Below are 22,118 nucleotides of genomic sequence, written 5' to 3'. Positions count from 1 at the left end.
AAATCCTTCTAATAAAGATAGTCTTCCATTTGCATCTTCTATAACTGAAATTTGTGCCCATTAAACTTGTCAACCCTTAGCTTACCCTCGTTTGCCATCGCTCCCACTCAACCATGAGACTTTCCTACAGATGATAACTAAAAAACAACTTTGCTCTAATACCACTTGTTAGGTTTAAGTCTCAGATAGAAATAACAATTACATGCAAATATAAAAAATATCAAAAAATAATAGATCACATAGAAAAGAACACAAGACACCAAGATTTAACGTGGTTCACCCAAACCCTAGGCTACATTCACCAAACAACAAGTCCAATATTATTATGATCCAGTGATTACAACCTAATTACAATCTCTAATCCTATATAGCTCAATACCATCGCAAGAACCAATTTTCACATCACCTTATGGAAAAATCCCTAACCCTAAGCCCTTTTATACAAGAATTTTTCCCACTTTAGGGTTAAAATTAGTTACAACATGTCAGCCATGCATTGGTGAATATAAACAATAGCCAATTGGTGAATAGTAGCCAAAAATTTTTGAAGTATGCACATTACTTTCCTTATCAGTCACCACAAACTAACAAGAGGAAGAAGGTAAGAAAACTATGAATTATTAGGTTATACCTTTATCCTCTACTCAAGATAATGGGGAATCTAAAAGAATACAAAACCAAATGGTCATTTATTAGAATTATGTTGAGGAATTGGATGATGTGGATTGGCTAGGGGAGTTTGAGGAAGGAGAAATCTTAGTGGAAATGATTAGACAATTAGAAGATTTATTTAATAACTTTGTGGAGGATTCTCTCGATCGAGGAAATCTCCCTCTGTCAGAACCTCTTTTTGAACAGATTTCCTTGAATGTGCTCAAACTTGCTTCTAACCAAATGGAACAAAAAGTAGGTAAGGAAGAATTTAAATAGAAAATAAGGCAAAGAAAAAAGGTTGAAAATAAAATGACACCTCTAATTATGTCAATAGGAGTAGCTACTTGAAGAAGTAAATTAGAAATAGGATCTCTATAATTGAAACCAGATGTTGGAACCCCAAAAAAATCTTGCAGAAAGACATCCAAAAATAAGACAGAAATAGAAAGCTTGCAGAATATCTCTAATGGGAAGCAAGAAACTATTATGGATTTTACCCCTAGAAAGAAATGAAAATCATTACTTGGAATGTAAGGGGGATGAATAGCATCCATAAATTAGATGTAGTTATAAATTCTATTCAGGATCATAAATGTGACATTATGGTGATCCAGGAAATGAAGATGGAGAAAGGTAAAGTTGAAAGTCTAAAATCTTTTAATAACTATGGTCTTATGGTGAGTAGCTATGAAGGAGCATCAGGAGGAACACTGATCATGTGGAAGAATTCAATATTTTATGGAACCTTGATGGGTGCCAATAAGCACTTTATTACAGTCAAGATACATAATTTATCTCAGGGAAACTACTAGTATGTAGTTAATATATATGTTTCTAATAAAAAAAATGCTAGAAAAAAGTTTTGGGATTCTCTATATAAGCTTAAGAGTTTAGATTATAATGGTAAATGAATAATGTTGGGGGATTTTAATGTTCCTCTTCATGAACATGATGAGAAGGAAGAAATATTAGTTAATTAGAAGGTAGATTAGATCTTATGGATTTCATTAATAAAGAAGGATTAATGGATATGGAACTCCAAGGTATTGACTTTACATGGAGCAATAAAAGAGTTGGAAATGACTGCATTCAAGCCTGCTTAGGCAGAGCCCTTATCTCTTTGAACTAGACTAATGATTGTATTTTCCCACTAACTAATATTCAGAAGATTGCCTCTGACCACTTTTCGCTCCAATTTAAGGCTGAGCCTTTTCAAGCTAGGAAAAATTTCCTATTTAGGTTTAAGGAAATGTGGATGTAACATCCACACTTTAATTCTTTATTGGAAAAGTGGTGGAACATTAATATTGAAGGTACTACTCTATTCTATGTTGCTTCCAAACTTAAGAATGTTAAGAAAAGGGCGAGATAATGGAATAAGAAGTCTTTTGGGAATATCTTTGAGATTAAATCAAAGCTAAATGATGAGCTAAAAATTATCCAAGAAAAAATTTAGATAGAAGTTTATTCAGAGGAACTGGTTAAAGAAGAAAATGAAAAACTAGTAAAGTACCATTATATTATATCTAAAGAGGAAACCTTTTGGAGGCAAAGATCTAGGTCTATCTATCTTGAAGAAGGTTACATACATACAAAAAAAAATCATCTAACTATGATAAACCATAGAGATGAGAATCATATTTCTAGCCTTTCTAGGGGAAGGGATAAAATAACTAATGAAAAAGAAATATCTAGGGAAATGATTTCCTATTTATCATCTCTTCTATCTTTTGACCCTAATGTAGATGGAACTAGATAGCTGGAGCTTCTTGAAGCCATTCCTCAAGTGGTCACTAATGAGAAGAACAAAATGATGGTAGGCATTCCTTCTGGGAATGAAATTTATAAAGCTGGTTGGTCCTTTGAAGAAGATAAATCTCCTGGCCTAGATGGATTTCCAATGTTTTTCTTCTAGAAACTTTGGAAAGTGGTTGGTAAAGATGTTTGTGATGTAGTGAAAGAATTTTTTGAACCAAAAAAATGCTTAAGGAGATCAATTCTACTTTCATTTGTCTTATTCCAAAGAAGTGTGGAGCTAACTCCCCTAAACATTTTAGACCCATTAGCCTTTGTAATTCAATTTACAAAATTATCTCTAAAGTTCTTACTTTGTGGTTATCATTTATCCTTCCTAACCTTATTTCAGATCAATAGAATGGGTTCATCCATGGAAGGCAAATTCTGATCTCTATAATTATTATGCATGAAAATATTCATTCTTTATCTCTTTATAATTCTTAGGGATATAGCTAAAGCTTATGACGGAGTAGACTGGAGTTTTCTTCAAAAGGTTTTACTCACTTTTGGTTTTAGTGAACAAATTCTTAAGATTATAATGCAACTTGTTTCTACCTCTTCTCTGGCAGTCTTAGTAAATGGGATTTCTTCTAATTTTTTTATACCATCTAGGGGTCTAAGACAAGGTGATCCTATTTCTCATATTCTTTTCATGATTATGGTTGATAGTCTTGGTAGGTATATTGGTAGGTTAGTTTTGAAAGGGGAAATTCAAGGTGTGAGACCCACTTCACATCCACTTCTCTATTATCATGAACAATTTGTGAATGATACCATTTTTTGGGTAAAGATGATGTTAGTGAGGCAAGAAGTCTTAAAAAGTCCTTGAATCTATATTCTATTATCATTGGGCAATTGATTAATTGGGATAAGATCTCTCTCTTTTTTATTAATACTCTGGTTCTTAGACAAAGGAAAATTGCTAACATTCTAGGATGTTCTATAGTTTCCTTCTCGAGCACTTATCTTGGTCTCCCACTGGGACTTAGTCCTTTTGAATCCTTTTGGGATGATCAAGTGAATAAATTCAATAAGAAATTAGCTGGTTGGAATGGTAATATGTTGAGTTAAGCTAGTAAATTCACTTTACTTAAGGCTAGTCTTTAAAGTCTCCCTACTTATGCACTTAGCCTATTCAAAATTCTAGCTAAATTTGTAGATGCAATTGATAAAATTCAAAGGAATTTTTTTGTGGTTTGAAACTAAAGAAAAAAAGAGAATGGCTTTGGTAGCATGGGAAAAGTTTTATAAGCCTAATATGCAAGGAGGTTTGGGTATCACTTAGAAGAAGTATGAATAAATCTTTGTTGGCTAAATAAGGATGGAGAGTGTACCATGATGATAAAGAATGAAAATCTATTTGGAGACATAAATACTTTTATAATGCTCCTTCTATTTCTGACTTTCTATCCTACCCTATTATCTCTAGTTTCGCTACTATTTGGGGAGCAGTTCAAGGGTCTAAACATATTCTGAATATAGGTTGTAATTGGAAAGTTGGGGATGGAAGAAAGGTTAGAATTTGGGAAGATGAGTGTCTTTTGGATCATCCTTTGTTGGATGATTTTGATGACATCACTCCTATAGAAAGATGCAAGTAGGTTTTTGGAGAATTTATGGGGAACTACTAGACTATCAATGGGTGGGTTTATATTACTAAGTTTTGCCAAAGTTTTTCTAGTGTTCAAATTTCCCTTAATTCATGTAGCCTTTATCCTAACAAGGAGGATACTATAGTGTGGGGGATTGAACCTTGTGGTTATTTCAAGGTTTCATCTACGTTTAAATCTGAGGAGAAGATCAATCCCCCCCTGTGGGCTAGAGCTTGGATAAAAGGTCTAATCCCTAAAATTAATATCTTCTTTTGGACTATGCTTCAAAACAAAATTTTAACTCTAAATAATCTTCAAAAAGAGGTATTTATATAGTGAACAAATCTTCCCTATGTAAGATGGAAATTGAAGACATGAATCACCTTTTCATGAATTGTAGATACAACCAAAATGTTTGGGGTTCCCTCCTTCAATATTGGAATATTTGGTGGTTTCAGCCTAGTAATATTGTTGAGAAGTTCTTTGAGTATGAAAACATTCCTGATAATAGAAAGGTGAAGATTGTAGTCATTAGGTTGAAAGATGCAAAATTTGAAATAAAAGGACATAACTATGAAAGAGTATACTAAGCAATTCTATAGATTGGACATTAGATCTGGACATGTGGATGATGATGTTGAGAAAATTGCAAGGTACATAAATGGATTGAGATCTAGAATTCAAGATGAAAAAAGTTTTGTGAAGTTGGAAATTTTGGAAGAAGCATACTAATATGCCTTGAAGGCTAAGGAGATCTCAACAAAGAAGCATGAATAAAGACAAAGAGGTAGAGATGGTAGATTCCAGAGAGGCAAAGGTAGATATTATGGTGAAGGTGGTAGATCTGAAAGTTTTGTGCAGGATAAAGGCAAATTTGAATAGAAGAATGATGACAAAGACAAGACTGTGTGGAAAAGTGGTAATTCTTACCGAGGAGGTACTAATTCTTACTGAGGAAGAGGTAATTCTTATTCTAGAAGTAGATTTCATGGTAATTGTTTTAGATGTGGTAAAGAGGGACATAGATCTTTTGAATGTAGATCCTCTAAAAGTGGGCAAGGTAATATAAATGTTGTGATTCAAGGAGATGATGAGGGTTCACCAAGTGGACCTGAGGCTAGAGAAAATTTGATGGTGAGAAGAACCTTATGTAATAAGGGAAGTGATGAGGATACTGTTTTAAGGAGAAGCCTTTTCAAGACAAGATGTAAGATGGCTGAAAAATACTAAAAAGTGATCATTGACAGTGGAAGTTCTACAAATCTGGCATCAAAAGAGCTGGTTACAAAGTTGCAGTTGCAAAGGCTAAAACATCCCAAACCTTATCATGTTTCATGGATCAAAGATGAGCATAAGATATTGGTAAGTGAGCAATGCCTTGTGAAGTTCAAGATTGGACATTACTTTGATGAAGTTTTGTGTGATATTATGCCTATGGATTGTTGTCATATTATTGGATAGACCTTGGCAATATGATAGATATGCTATACATGATGGAAGATTGAATTAGTATACTCTTTGGGTGAATGGGAAGAAACAAATATTACTACCTTTGATTGAAAGTTCAGATGAGGTCGATTGTACTGCAATAAAAGTTCGCATGGTTAATGGGAAATAATTTGAAATGGAAGTGAAGAAGAATCAAGTTTGTTTTGCCATAGTTCCTAGAGGACCGAGTGTTGGTAGTAATGACTGAGTAACAATAGATAGTGATAGTTGAGTACCAGTAGAAATTATAGAATTATTGAATGAGTATAAGGATATTGTTGCTAAGGATATTCTTGATGGTTTACCATGAATGAGAAGTATAAGTCATTGTATGGATCTGATTCCTGGAGCTAGTTTGTCAAACAAAGCACCATATAGATTGACGCCTATAGAGAATGAAGTACTTAATAGACAAGTACATGAGTTGTTGCAGAAATATTTGATTAGAGAAAGATTGAGTCCATGTGTTGTACCTACTATATTAGTACCTAAAAAGAATGGAGAATGGAGAATGTGTACTGATTCCAGAGCTATTAACAAAATTACAATGAAATATAGGTTTCATATGCCAAGGATGGATGACATAATGGATTTTTTGAGTGGAGAAAAGTATTTTACCAAGATTGATTTGAAGAGTGGCTATCATTAGATCAAAATTAGAGAAGGTGATGAATGAAAGACTGCTTTCAAGACAAAAGATGGTTTGTATGAATGGTTGGTTATGCCTTTTGGTTTGACTAATGCACCTAGTACTTTCATGAGGTTGATGAATGAAGTTCTGAAAAGATTTTTGGGTAAGTTTGTGATTGTTTATTTGGATGATCTATTTTGATATTCAGTAAGACTAAGGAAGAACATCTTGAGCATATTAGACAAGTATTGCGAAGGTTGAAAGAGGAAAAGTTGTTGATTAATCTAAAAAAGTGTTCTTTTATGCAAGAGAAGATTGTGTATTTGGGATTTGTGATTTCAAATGATAGATTAAAGATGGATCTTGAGAAGGTTAAAGCAATTTTGGAATGACCTACACTTGAGAATGTGGGTGAGGTAAGATCATTTCATGGTTTGGCTAATTTTTACAAAAAGTTTATAACGAATTTTAGTGTTGTTTATAATGCTATGACTAAGACAATGAGGGGAGATAAAAAGGAATTCAAGTGGACACATGGAGCTGATAAGATTTTTGAAACTTTGAAACAAGAGGTTGTTGAATTACCTGTATTGGATTTTCCTGATTTCAACAAAGTATTTCAAGTTGAATGTGATGCAAGTGGTAATGCAATAGGAGCTGTATTAAGTCAAGAAGGTAAACCCATTGCTTTCTTTAGTGAGAAGTTGAATGATGCTAAAAGGAAGTATTTTGTGTATGATCAAGAGTTTTATGCTATTGTTCAAGCATTGAAGAAGTGGAGACATTATTTGATTCCTAAGGAGTTTGTGTTGTATACTGATCATAAAGCTTTACAATACTTGGGAAGTCAACATAAATTGAATTAGAGACATATGAAGTGGGTTGAATACTTGTAGAGTTTCACATTTTTTATTAAGCATAAGAGTGGAGTTACTAATAGAGTTTCTAATGCATTGAGTAGAAGACATTCTTTGTTGACTGAAATGAAGGTTGAAGTTCTTAGTTTTGATGAAATGAAGGAGTTCTATGATGTTGATCCTAATTTTTCTGAGGCGTGGAGAGAGTGTAGAGCACCAAATCTAACAAATCACACCAGTAACTATGATGAGTATTTCATTCAAGAAGGTATGTTTTTCAAAGGAATTCAGTTGTGTATTCCTAGAAGTTCTATGAGGCTGAACCTGATTAAGGAAAAGCATAGTGGTGGATTAGCTAGACATTTTGGAATTGATAAGATATTGAGTTTGCTAAAAGAGAAATATTATTGGCCACAAATGTATAAGGATGTTCAAAAATTTGTAAAGAGTTTTGGAGTTTTTCAAATTGCAAAAGAAGTAGGTCAAAATACTAGTTTGTATACACCTATTACTGTTATTGAGAAACCTTGGAGTGACATCAGTATTGATTTTGTTCTTGGATTACCTAAGACAGTGAAGGGGTATGATTCTATATTCATTGTAGTGGACAGATTTTCTAAGATGGCTAATTTCATACCATGTAAGAAGACATCAAATCCAGAGCACGTTGCTGAAATTTTCTTGAAAGAGATTGTGAGATTGCATGGATTACCAAGAAGCATTATTTCTAACAAAGACAGTAAGTTTGTTGGTTATTTTTGGAAGACTTTGTGGAAGAAGATGGGTACTGAGTTGAAGTTTAGGTCTACATTCCATCCATAGATAGATGGATAGATAGAGGTTGTGAATAGAAGCTTGGGTAATTTGCTAAGATGTTTTGTTGGGAATAAGCCAAATAATTGAGAGATGGTATTGGCACAAGCTAAATTTGCATATAATAATTTTGTGAATAGGAGTACAGGGAAAACACCTTTTGAGATTGTTACTAGAATGCATCCTAGAGGTAGATCAAATTTGAGAGATGTTGCTAGTGAAGAAAAGAGAAGTGCTACAGGAGAAGAATTTATTGATTTTATGGAGTCTTTGCATAAGGAAGTAAAGTTCAAGTTGGAATAAAGTAATCAGAAGTATAAGGAGAATGTTGATCAGTCTAGAAGACACCATGTTTTTGAAGTTGGTGATGAGGTGATGGTTCATTTAAAGAAAAGAAGATTCCCAGTTGGAACATATAGTAAGCTAAAGATGAAGAAATTTGGAACTTGTAAGATCTTGAATAAGTTTGATTATGGTAATGCTTATGAAGTTGAGTTACCTGATGACATGGATATAGCTCCTATATTCAATATTGCTGATTTATATAAGTATCATGAGTCGGATGATGAAGTTGTTGTATTAGAAGATTATCCTAAGAAGCATATTGAAGAAGTTGAACAAATATTAGATTAGAGAGTTGGCAAGAGCACAAGAGGAAAATATTACTATGAATATTTGGTGAAGTGGAAGAACAGACCTATTGAAGATACTTCATGGATTTCTCAATCTGAGTTGGATTCAGCTTAGGTTGTGAATCTCAATGATTCAGAAGAATCATTTCTTTCAACCCTGGTTGTTTGATGTAGGATGGGTTGCCTTGTTATCTTGCTCATTTTTGTTCATTCTGCAAGTTGGTGCCAAGTTACCCAGTGCATGCCAAGTGACTCTTTATGCGTCGAGTTACCTAGTGTATGTTGAGTGACCCTTCATGTGCTGATTTCTCCTGCTTATGCTGAGTGTCAACATTTGGACGTGATTTTTGTGAGCCGACTTGCGAGATTTATTTCGATCATGAAATTTATGTTAAGATCTTTTCTCAGGATGTGTCCAGATTGTTGTTGGGTCAACCTTCCTCTTATGTAATGTTTTAGAATGATCTATAAGCTTTTTTGGCAAGTATATATAGTGTTTAGGCTTAGAGTTAGGCAAGTTTTTTGAGGGGATTGTAGAGCAGAATTGAAAGTGTGAATTTGTTGTCGAAGTTTTGAATGTGAATGTATTTGTATTTGGCCATAACCAAGAGGCCTTACAGCTGGGCATGTATGAAGATATTTTGATGAATCAATAAAAGTATTTCACTCTTCTTCTTCCTTTGGTTGTTGTTCTTTGTGTGTGCTTTCATTGTGTTAACTCTTGCAGGGTGGTTTGGATAGCTGAGTGAGCTTTTGGCCCTAGTTATTCATCCTTTACCTACATCAAAAGTTGAGGCTATTGCTACTCTTTATACTATCAAGATGGCAGTGGAAACTAGTTATAGGAATTTATGGCTGGAAGGGGATTGTTTAAAGATAATTAATATGTTGAATAATAAGAACACGATTACGTGAAATATTGATGGAAGTATTATGGAAATTAAATTTTTGATAATTTTCTTTTGATAAAGTCATCATAACTCATAATTTCTTAGAAGGCAATAAAGTGGCTAGCTAGATAGCTATAAAGTTGTCTACACGGATGAAAAGTTGACATGGAGTGATAACCTCAACAAGGAAAGTGAGCTGGCAGTGATCATTAATTATGACATGACTAATGCAATTTAAGGAAAGATTATGTGATATTTTGTGGTTTATTATGGCAAGTGGTGGCTTTATTATGAACTATTACTATATTTTGAGGAGGCATTTTTTTGTCATCATCAAAAGGACTTGGCACATTTTATAGGGAAAAAAGCTTAAATTTGATGTTAAACATACCTTGTCTCCTGTAAAAGTTACCATTTTTTATAGAATTTATAGAGTTGGTTGCACTATGGGTGGGGAGCCAAAGAAACAGGAGTCATCTAGCTACAAAGAATGAAAAGTGAAACATGCAGTGTGGGAGATTCTCTAGAAGGGAAAAGTGACAATGTACATTGAGAAGTTGCATGGTTACAAACCCCACATTACTGATTACTTCTTCAAGAACTAGTCTAAGGAAAGGGTTACTCTTCATGGGGTAACAATGGATTTGATGGAGTTTATAGCAAAGATAATTGGTCTTCCTATTAGGGCTTAAAATTTAGAAAGGACACCAATATATCAAATGTTTCTTTCAAGAAATTTCCCAAAAATGAAGAGGAGAAAAAAAATGCTTGTGAAGAATGGGGACTTCTATGACCTGGACCAAATTAAGGTAATCTCGCAAGACATTTTATCTTGTATCTATGAGTATTTTATTTTGGATGGTAGATCGAAAAGGGTTCATAAATTTCATTGTGTTTTTAGACCATTTTCGGTATAAGGATAGGTTGTCCTTCCCATTCTACTTGAAATTTTCTCTACTAAATAGACTCTAGGCCCATAGAAAGAAAGAAACTAAGGTCGTACTCATGAAGGACTTATTTTGGTTGATTGAAAATTACTATAGAAAAAATGTTTTGAAGCTTTCACCGGCAATGGAGAAGAAGAGAAAATAGGTTAGTAATGAGCCTCATCATAAGATGAGTGCTAAGAAAATTAAAAACAATACCGTGAAAACCAAGGAGGGTTGTAGTGATGGTAAGGGTAAAAAGAAAGAGATTAAGGTGGAGAAAAATAAGAAAGCTAATGAGGAAGTTATGGAGTTAGAGAAAAATGTAGATGAAGAGGATGAAATAGAAACTGGGGATCTTATTTCTAACCTAGATAGGTATTCTAGTAGTTAGGGTATCTCTGTGGTTAAAAATGACAGGAAAAGTAGCAAAGAGGGGAATATGGAGTCAAAGTTGATTTCAAAACCTTCGGGGCAGAATGCGAATAGATGAAGTTAAAGCTTTGGTGTTTCAAATCGACCTTGACAAGGCCCATGGCCTAGATAGGTTCACAAATTTTTTTTTTAGAACTATTGGTATTTCCTAGGAACTAAAATCTGGTAGTTGGTTGAAGGTTTCATAATTCCAAGAAACATGTTATAGATATTAATAATAACATGGTTGTGTTAATTCCCAGAAATCCAAATTGCTTATCCATCAATGATTATAGGCCAATCTCCCTTTGTAACACCATCTATAAAATCATCGCTAAAGTGTTATCAAGTAGACTTAAACATATCCTAGGGAAGATCATCACAAAGTAGAAAAGATGATTCGTGCTAGGTAGAAACATCATTGATGGAATCATTCTTACCAGTGGAATTGTGAACTCATTAAAGGCTGAAAAGAGGTCTAATATGATTATAAAATTGGATGTTGCTAAGGCCTATGATAGGGTTTCTTGGCAACTTTTGGATGGAGTTATGCAAAGAATGGTATTTTGTTGGTCATTGGTCGAAACTCATTAAATATTGTTTATCTTCAGTCAGATTTTTTGTATCTATTACTAGAGGTCTATAATGTGTCTTCCATACTTCTAATGGTATTGACAAGGATACCCTATATCTCCAATTTTTTTTTTTATTATGGCTGAGGCATTGGATATGCAATCAAGAGTCTCTCAAAAATTGGAATGAAAAGAAATCACTATACATTGCAGCTATGAGGCCATTACCCATACCCAGTTTATTGATACTACAACACTCTTTGGAGATCCCAACCCTCAGCAGGAAAATTGTATTCAGGATACCCTAGCAAAGTATGAAAGTCAATCAAGACAACAAATGAATAAAGAAAACTCTCATATTTTCTTTATAAACATTAAAAAGGTTGTACAAAGGTGAATTTCCAATGCATTGCATTTCATTGTCATAGAGCTTCTAGCTAAAATTTTGGGAGTTCAATTTTTTTGTGATATTAATGCAACTAAATAGTGGAAGAAACTTATCGAACGAATTGGAAACAAAGCTTTATCATGGCAACATAAATGGCTCACCTTACCTGGTCGCATTTTGATCGCTAAATGAGTTCTCTCCATTGTTCATATCTACAGTATATCAGGCATGGAAGTAACAAATAAAGCAAAGAAATACATGGAGAGCACCCTTAAAAAATTATTGTGGGAAAGGTCAAAGGAGGTCAAAATGACCCATTTATTTAATTGGGACACTGCATGCAAAAGTAAGGAGGTTGATGGGGTTGGGATTTCAAATATAAGGAGACAAAATATGGATGACTTAAAGCATCACACACTAAGGCTTAATTCCTAAGTTAAAAGTGTTAAATAGTCAAAGTTGACTTATTTTTCTCTTTAGTGTGTGATGTTTAAGATTGGGCCACAAAATATAGCCGTAGGAGTGAAACTCATCTCAAAATGTACTCGCAGCCCCATAAACTATGGTGCCAATCATGTAGTCTAAATATTTGGATTGTAGCAAACAGGAGGTGGTTGTGATTGTTTCAGTCACTGCAAAACTTGCTTCATTGAAGGCCTAACTGAAACATCATAAGGTGCTCCATCCCATAAACCTGCGGTGAAAAGCTCTTTGGCTTGTCCTTGTCGAAGAAGCATATACATGCATGGTTTTTAAATGGAAGCCCAATTTGATGACGCTGCCAAAGGAAATGCGGGCGAAGGTGGGGTTGGCTGCATCATTAGGGATGATGACAGGAACTTCATACCTTAATTGAGTGCACCAACAATGTGACTAAGGTGGAAGCTCTAGTCACTGGAATTGAGCTTTGCTTGAAACATAACTTGCATGGAATCAAAATGGAGGGAGATTCCCTTCTCTGCATGAATGCAATTACTTCTGGTTGTACTCTAAATTAGCGTTTGAGAAGGTGGGTGATTTACATTCGGAGACCTTCAAGATTGATTAGGAGATCACTCATTGAGCCACACTTATCGAGAGGCTAATCAAGCGGTTGATTGTGTGGCCAACCATGTGGTTGTTCACGATCTTCTAGAAGACTCGTATCCCAAGGTCTAACCAGGCCTCTCATCTCTTATCAGCCTAGAAAAGGATGTTATTTTGATGGGTGCTTGAAAGGGTTGTTTTGAGGTCAAGGATAACTTCAGTTTGAATTGGCGAGATTTTTAAATTTTAATGGCAATTTTTTTCCCGTCATATGATAATTTTGTAAAATTGTGGCGAATCTTTAGGTGAGAGGACCCAATAGTTGAGTGGTGTCCAATAGTCGATCACCCTATTGTGAACATAGAGTCCAATCTTCCAACATATTTTTACTATATATTGTAATTAATTGATCTATTTGTAAATATAAAAAATTCTAAATGTTGATAAGAAATATATAAATATTTGAACACATGAAAACTTATAAATGTTATAGAAAAAATAAATAAATGAATTCATTAATGAGTGAAATAAATAACTTTTTGTTTCAAACAAAATATCATAGCTATCTAATATGTGTGTGTCACTTAAAACATAATATGCTCACTTAAATAAACATTGATATCTTAGTGTAGACATACTATTCTTATGTGTACAACTATTGGGGTAGCAATGTATATGCATAAAGTAAACCATATCAATAATATGTATCATCACAAATATAAAAGGTGAATACCAATAAATGCCTTGTATTTTCTTGTATTTTCTTATGAAATGTGTGAAATTGTGAGAAAAAATTAGTGTTCAACTAATGGTCCCTTTGTGTTGGATATATTTTGTATTTTATATAATAATGTGTTATTTTTATAACAACAAATAATTTTTTTGTGTTAAAGTATGTGTCTTTTTGTGTTATTTATAAAAGTTATATATAACAAATATTTATGATTAATAATAACTATTTGGTCCATTTAAGTTGCATATATGTTACATTTCATATAGTTATACAATATTCTATTAACAACAAATGATAATTTTATATTCAATTAATAGAGATTTTTAGATTAAGCTTTGGTCGAATGTTCAAAAAGTCATTTTTTAGACACATTTCACTAGGTGCACTATTTTAACGAGTTGTGTGATGAGTCACACCTTCAAACCTTAGTTGTAGGTAGTTCAATGTCCATTTTACATTTCAAAAAAAAAAGAAGGTCTTATGACATCCCATGTAGCAGCTACATGTTGACGAAGTTAGCTATCACAACTACTGGTTCCTCTCCCCTAATTATTTCATAAAATTGCGACCAAAAGTAAAAATATATAGAAACCATAAATTTGTGTCACCCAAGATACAATAACTCTATTTAATGACCATTAGAGCAGATGATCCTAAATCAATAGTCTAAATCTCATTTCGGGCTAAAAAGTTAAAGTACAAAAAGTTTCAATGAAAGTTTATGAAATAACGACACTTGTCCACAGTATAATCTATTTCAGGCCAAAGATTAAAAGGATAAAAATTTCCTAAGAAAGTCTCTGGAATAGAGACACTTGTCAAATATATGTACTTTATCTATGACCCAACTTAAAGTTTTACCATAGATTGGCGAATGTGACCATCAATTAAGACACGTCTTAGAAATTGTGGGCGAAAACATTTAATTTACCATGTGAAAATATTAGATTCCATTGGCGAAGTCATCGTCAAAATAAAAATGATTATGTATCATTATTGGCAATTAGTGTGAGCATGTGACCCAATTTTCATAAATTGTGGGCGATGTCGCCACCCAAAAAGTGCCAAAAAAATTGCCAAATTCAGGGTCCCCAATGAGTGAGATTAGCCATTTAGCGAATATTCGCCACTAAAGTAAAACTTGCTTGAGGTGTTGGCTTCTTTTGGGATTTATTGGCTCCTTGAATCTTGATAGCTAACAACAGGTGGTGTTCGATGGCTGCCCAAAATGGGTGGTTGATGAATGATTGTTTCTTAGGCCTTGTTGTGTTGGGTCATAGTCTAGGTGTTTTAGTGGCTTTGGTTGGTCCTTGTTTGTTTTCTTTTGTGATGCTCTAGGTAATGTGTTTGGGCACTACCTTATGGATCGAAAGGGGTCATAGGACCCCTAAGGACACACTAATAAATTTGGCCACTATGTCATTTAGTAAGTATATCCTTTCACAATCTTCTTCATTCAATATAATTGTTTTGAAATATATATATATATATATATATATATATATATATATATATATATTTCTTTCATATATAAGTATATTTTTTCAAAAAAAGTTATGAAAAATAGTAATATGCATGACCACATAACGTCAAAGCTAACTGTAGCATTGCAAGCCTAAATGCTTCAACAAATTTAATATAATTGTAATGTTCTTTTGCAAATCAAAATAAACCATTTCCATTAGTTCATTCATGTTATTTGGGCTGATCTTATATGCTACCTCTAACATATATAATATAATATTTCAGCATTTTCCTATGTATTCTCAACATTCACATATGAAACTTTTTTTTTCTCTCCTTCAATTTGGATGTTTTATTACTCTATTTGCAGGTTAATTTCTCACTTTTACGGGTACTAATTGAAACCCCTGTGTAGTTTGAATGGCCATCGAGGGTTTTGGATTATTATTAGATCCTCTTTACATTATAAATTATGATTCCTCTTTCAAAAAACACATGCTACTACGACATGATTTGTTTGTATATTGTGTATTTCTTTCATGCGATATGAAACTCAAACTATTTGTTAATGATTTTATTTTTCTTTGGAAATGAATCATGGATTCTTTGACTACTTTGTCTTGGCATTTTATATCTGTGTAATAATATCAATATATTTATGATTTAACTTCTTAAATGCTGCTCTTTTTTGGTACTTGATATATCATAACATCCAGGTTTAGCATTTACTATTCCTTTATGCAAATATCTTTCTTTGTTCTCTTGTTCAATACGTGATGCATGCTATCAGAGTGTCATGTTTATAAAGTTGAAATATGGTTTAGACATATCATAACAAAGTGGCATTCTGTATGTTTACCTTCAAGAATGTTAGTATTCTTTGATATGCACTATCACTTATTTGCAATAATAATGATAATGTATATATTTCTTTGTTGTTCAATTATCTCTGTCAATGACATGATTGTCCTTCTAGTTGCAGCTTACATGATATTATTATCATGTTTCCTCTAATCTATTCCATGTTTTTTACAGTAAACAATAAAACAATTGATTCTTATATTTGGTATATTGTGACCTTATAACATTATGCACAAAGCATAAAAAGATTATGTCATTGATCCCTTCATTGTTTTAAGCACCATTACCACAATATACCAATACTTTGACTTTATAACAACTATCAACTTCTTAAAGCTCTAGAGAAAATGAGGCACTTCAATCAAATTTTCTAGTAAGCAAACCTCCAATAATCATTTAAAGCTCGAGGAAATCATTTATTTCTCTTTTAGTTAACATTTGTGAACAATTTTCCTCCTACTACACAACAAATCATTCCTATCAATTCATCATTACATATACAAAAACACACAATTGCTAGTATAAATTGTTCCATATTTATATAATTAATAATTACAAAATATGCTTTGCTGGGTCGCTTAAGCAATCAACTTCTAATATAAATTGCCAAACAATAAATATTTAAATTCCACAAGAAATTCTATATCTTAGCTGCTCGACTTGAGATGTTCCGGGTGAAAAATGGAGTCGGCAGCCGTCGATCTTGAAAGTAATGCAAGCCTCTTGAACAGCTAAACTACTCGCGATTTTTTGTTGAAAAGTGAAAGCAAAGAGTAAACGCACTGATTGGATGAACGCACATCGGTGGCATTCTCTGTTGGGAGGAAAAGAAAGAACATGCCAATTGCTATACATAGATTTACTTTAAATTGCCGCCAGTCTTCTGTAATCGACCTGTGAGAAAGAGGGACAGATCTGGAAGAATTTGGGGAAGACTGTCTGTACGGCCTAATTTTGATCTGGAAGGTGTAAGAGATTGCGGTCTGATTTCTTGAGTGGTAATTTTTGACTGAGGTTTTGAGAGAATACAATGAGGGTTTCGGTGCAGGTGCTGCCTCTGCTCCATTGAAGATTTCTTTAAAATTCCTCACTTCGCTTGATTCATCTTTCAACAATCTATTTGAAAGTCTCTCAGATGGGCATGCGGGAATCAAAGCCTGCCTAACAATGCATACATTTTTAAAGACTAGAGTGAGCTGATCGTGATGGGGGTTCCTCAATTGGGGTTCTCTTTTCTTCTCCCATTTTCAACAGGGACATTCCCGAGAACCCCACAGCAATTTGGTTTCCCTCAAGCCAAGCAGATTCCAATCAGCTTAGTCTACTAAATACTGCATACAGTTTTTCTTCGGCATTGTTCTAAGCAAACAAAAAAGGCAGAGGGAAGAGAGAAGCGGAAATTGCATCAACATAAACGAAAAACCAGACTGCCCAAATAAAAACTCCAATGGCGGGAAGGTAAAATTTTATTACTGTTACAAAGTGGTGAACATTAAGAAATATTGTTACCATGATGCAGGACAACAAATGTCATGCTGCTCGTACCCTCAATTTTTTTCCCCAAAGTCTGAGGCTTAACAACTGAATGCTTTTGCAGGCAATATTTGGTGAGGGAGCTGCTTATTGAGATTTGGCATTCAATATTTTGATTCTATTTCTCTTCAGTGGTTTGCAGTAGAATCCACGAGCTTCTTTGTTCAAGAGGTAAAGAAAGTGTTAGAAGATGCTTGCTCATCAATTACTGTCATCCTAAAGGTTTATAAACTAGAGACATGTCTTTCTCCTCAGAGTCGGATAAGCTTGGAGAACGTGTCTTTTAAAATTCGCTTTAAGCTACCAAAAATAACCCCATGTCTTGGCAGACTTATCAGGGAAAATACCCAATTCTTGTAATCAAACATTTGTTCACATCATCAAGGGGTTGGCCTCCCGTTTCTCCTTGAAATCTGGCCAAAAATGCATATACAATATAGTGCTTGGGTTTTCTAACAACATCCGGTCTCTGTAGAAATCCTGCCTGATCTCAATCTAACACTGAACTAGTTTCTTGCTAATGAGCAAAGATATTGCAGTTGTCATGGTGATGTGAACTGAAAGGGTCTGCCTCCCCTGAACGCCATCTATCAACATTTGCATTTTCATCATCAGGTTCCTTAAAACAAGACCAGTGAAGAGCCTCCTCCAAATTTTGTGCTTTACCCAAGATAAACACTGCATTTCTCACTCTTTTTACCCTCTCTGTCACCATTCCACTGATGTATTCCACGAAGATTGCATATGGAAGGTTTGTAAGACATGCACCCATAATGTCTGCCAAGGTACTCTCTATCCACTGAAGTAGTTCCTCTACAGTGCCAAATTGATTATATTCAAGAATGGTCTTGCTGATTCTGTAAAGACTGTTTCCCGCCAAAGCCTCCGGAGGCCATTGTCTAGGGTGGATTGACACTAATTCATTTTCCAAGGCCATGACATGCTTTTTCCCAAGTTCTGCTAGACATTCAATTATTTGAAGAGCATTTGCCAAACTAAGATCATCTACAGCTGTAGTGTTTCTAGTACTCGGATTCAAATTGGCAAGGTCATGATCCAACCATTTTCCCTTGAGATCTATACTTGACCGCACAATTGCAGCTGCCTTCCTCATATTCAACAAGCCTCTGAAGTCCAAATTATTCTCGACAAAATTCATCAGTTTTAGACTCTGTGAAAACCCCATTAGCATCGTCTGAATGTGATCTCCATTAGATCGAGTAAGAGAAATAACAAGTGTGATGAGTGTAATAGCAGGTAGAGTCCAACAGTTGGGAGGGATGTCTGAGGACGAAGTAGGAATGGGGGGAATATTTTCATTGTCAAATAGGCGCATTCCCTTGAATCCTTCGTACACGCTCGACTTAGATAACAAATGCAGCAATGCTCTACAATCCTCCTTCTTCCCTCTTTCCATCCATCGGTCCATGTCCTTGTGCCCGCTGCTGGACATCCACAACACCAAGTCATCCTCCCCCTCTAGATGCAATACGTAATTATTGAATCCAATACCCCCTGCAGTAGTCCCTTGGCTTGAATCAGAAACAGAACCCACTTGAATCCTCCAATCCAGAAACCTCAAGTCTCGGCTTGACCTGATAGAGTTCACTGCCCTCTCTTCCTTGGTGCAAGAGAGGTTACGCATAGTCCTAAATAGAAATGCCAACAAAGCCGATGCAAGGCGAACAATTTTACTAACCTGGAATCCAGAGAATCTCATTACGAGTACAGAGTAGTTAGTTAAGTATCTGTGAAACAAAATCTCATAACGAGTACAGAATAGTTAGTTAAGTATGCGTGATAATATAAGATATTCAGAGGCATTCAATAGACTTCACTTTAATTTAACTTCGTCTCGAGTTCTAGTAGCATTATCCGAGGAATGTGGATGCTAAGAGCATACCTTACTGAAGCTTGAACTCCAGCTTGAAAGAGGTCAGAGCAAATCAAATACTAGTGTTTAAGAGATCTTAAAATTTCTATGTAAGGTATGCGAATACTAGAGTGTAATGTTTTTAACTTGGCTATTTTAGTCTTATCAGAGATCCAATTAAATGAAAATGGGTCAAATGAGGATTTTTTTTCCAAGAAGGATCTCCATTAAGAGACTAAATTGTCCGAATCAAAAAAAAAAAAATACTATAATATTCACATATTCCATATTATGGTTAATGCAGAAAGTCTATTATCTTTTTAACACCTTCATTTGAATTACTACAATCTCTTTCAGGCTGAAAATTAGTATATCAAAATTTGAATTGAATCCAAGAGCAAATATACGAATTAAAAACTTTGCTATGGAACATTCACATATTCTGATACAAAATTCTGTCATGTTTCATTTAAACTTATGTTTAATGAAGGTGGTTTATAAGTTAAGTTGCCAATGCTGATGCTGATGTTGATGCTGATGCTGATGCTGATACTGATGTAGATGCAGACACGAGAACCAAATGCATAATTTTTTTAAAATTTTGAATGTGTTTGGGTGTGTTTATCTGTCTATCTATATGAAAAGAAATGTATGAAATATACAAAAACAAATTATTCCATAATATGATATTTCACCATTGATAATGCAACTTCAAACTTCACAAACACAAATATACAAATTGAATAGAAATTGAATAGAAGTGTTTGCTGTGTATGTTATATTTTTCTTTGCCACGTTTAATTTGTATTATCCAACGTTTCTCTGATTTAGTTGGGTCAATCTGATATTGAACCTAACGGGCTTGTTTTTATATGAGCATGTGGGTAAGTGTCTGATGATAAAAAAATGTTTGTATTCAGTAGCCTTCCAATCTAATAGATAAAGTATTTGATGTAGGTTTTATGTTTTGTCTGAAGAATCGATTAATTTGAGGTTAAAGTCAGTAAGTTCATCGATTTGGTTTGTCTTTATTTGTCTATTTGGTGATTGATATTGTGAAATGGTTTATCATATTTTCTTCTATTTTCTTTTCATTGCAAAATTTCGTCTAATGAGTTAGTACCTCAGACTAAATTCTTATATTCTCAAGGGTTCGGGTGCTTCTCCCCGGTGCACCTAGGAAGCACATTACGGTCCCGAATGTGCTCGCTGAGCAAATCCAGACAGCATTAAAAAACACCAGAATATCAAAATACATCTACATCTGGATATAGAGAGAGAATTGGTATTTAAAACTTATAAGAATTCATATATGATTTCAGCATAATAGTTTACAAGAATTCATTTCAGATATTATTCAGTTTTATAAAAGATAAGTATTATGAAACACTACAAATAAAATATAAATCTATAAATTTAATAACTATACAATTGAGTCTCGAAAATGAACTCTTACCCGAAGTGCTATTTTCTGAAACGATATGCAAACATCCAAGGTCACATTTCTGAAAAGGTAAAGCCCCTTTGTCACAGAACGATTCGAAAAGCAGCAATACTCAGGCAGGGGATCATCCTTCCACTCCTCCAATCTCTGCACCCAGAACTTCTCCACACCAAATTCCTCTCTACAATTTCCAAACCCGCCAGATTTCCTATACCCAGTGGCATTGATCCATCTCAATGCCGGGGCAATGCTCCCAACGAGAATCATAGCCGTCTGAGACACAACCACTGGCCAATTAGCCCACTGATAATCCGAATGCCCTTCGCAGAAATGTGTAAAGAAGGACCGAATCTCAGCCTGCAAAAGAAGCAAAACAGAGACACAAGTCAGAGCCCCAGCAGCACTAGACATGGCAGATCGCGCCATTACATACTGCGGACTACTGGTATGCGCCATCAGCCAAACTTTCCCCAAATCCTCCTTGATAAACTCCATCTGAGCTCTCTCTAACCTAGTGGGCGCCTTGCAGTCATATTGATCGTTCAGAATGCCATTCGTAGTGTCCACAACGAGGGCAGAGCAACAGGTGAGCCCAAACAGAAGCACCATACAGAGCAACACAACTATGTGCTCTGCCATGAAAGTGTAGATGACCCCCGTGACCAATTGGGTACAAATGTTGCCCACAATTGTTAAGACAAAGATGAAGAGAGCCACCAGATTGGAGAGAATCTCAGCGTCCTGCATGAGGCCGAAGGAGGGCATGGAGAAGGACATGAAGATGCAGACGAAGACGGTGCCTGTCAGTTTGGTGAGCTGGTCCTCAACGGCCGGCATAGGCGATGAAAAGTCCAGTGGGAGCTTGGTGGCCACGGAAAGAAGGGTCAGAGTTGTAGAATTGATGGGGAAGAATCTGCAGGGAAACCAGAACCTTCTGTGGCGGAGACCATTCAAAGTGTCTGCTCCAATGGCACCAAGGCATATCAATGATGCCCCCGCTATGTAAATGCCTATCCATGGCACTGGTGCACTGAATCTGTTGTTCTCGTCCGTGTTGCAGCTGTATCCTCCCATTGGCGATTGATAAATTCTGCCTGGTTAATTTAATCTGTGCATTCAATCTGTAAGAATACATCTTATGGGAACAGTATAGTGAAGCTGAAATTCCATCGCCTTACCTAACTAAATGCCTAATATTTTATGTTTGGAAACATAGGCAGTGCGGAATTATGAGTAAATTGGTCTCTACCCATTTTGTAAGAAGCTCACCCGATCCAATGTCAGTCTACATGCTCGTGGACAAAGGAATGTGGGTCTGAACAAGACAAATCATGCACCTCTTCCCTCCTCCAAGGTTGAATGCCCTTATTTTGACTGTTAAATTAAAGTTTAATCTGAATGTCTGGTTTGAATAAGATTGAACAAGAGAGGAGTTTACTGCCACTTGGTTCTTAGCACTGATTTTATAACTTTTTGTCTATGGAAGTTCAAGTAGAAATCCATTTTACCAATCTTTTCTCCTTTTCAACC

The 22,118-nt window shown here is 34.8% G+C and overlaps 1 protein-coding gene and 1 long non-coding RNA gene across 2 annotated transcripts; one reads left to right on the top strand and one right to left on the bottom strand.

Moving 5' to 3' along the window:
- Positions 1-17,007: 17,007 nt before the first annotated feature.
- LOC149543163 (uncharacterized) lies at positions 17,008-17,584 on the top strand. Its single transcript, XR_016355604.1, has 2 exons — positions 17,008-17,196; positions 17,336-17,584. It is a non-coding gene; the product is annotated as an uncharacterized LOC149543163 (long non-coding RNA).
- On the bottom strand, positions 17,187-21,982 carry LOC149543162 (uncharacterized). Its single transcript, XM_089798050.1, has 2 exons — positions 20,601-21,982; positions 17,187-18,970 (listed from the first exon to the last, which is right to left on the bottom strand). The coding sequence occupies exons 1-2, from the start codon at positions 21,660-21,662 to the stop codon at positions 17,789-17,791; spliced, it is 2,244 nt and encodes a 747-aa protein (XP_089654176.1). The 5' UTR covers positions 21,663-21,982; the 3' UTR covers positions 17,187-17,788.
- Positions 21,983-22,118: the final 136 nt, after the last annotated feature.

Source organism: Cupressus sempervirens, chromosome 8, assembly GCF_028749045.1.
Source record: "Cupressus sempervirens isolate cs-2001-9-10 chromosome 8, ASM2874904v1, whole genome shotgun sequence".
Taxonomy (NCBI): Eukaryota; Viridiplantae; Streptophyta; class Pinopsida; order Cupressales; family Cupressaceae; genus Cupressus; species Cupressus sempervirens.
This window is presented reverse-complemented; position numbering and strand designations above follow the sequence as displayed.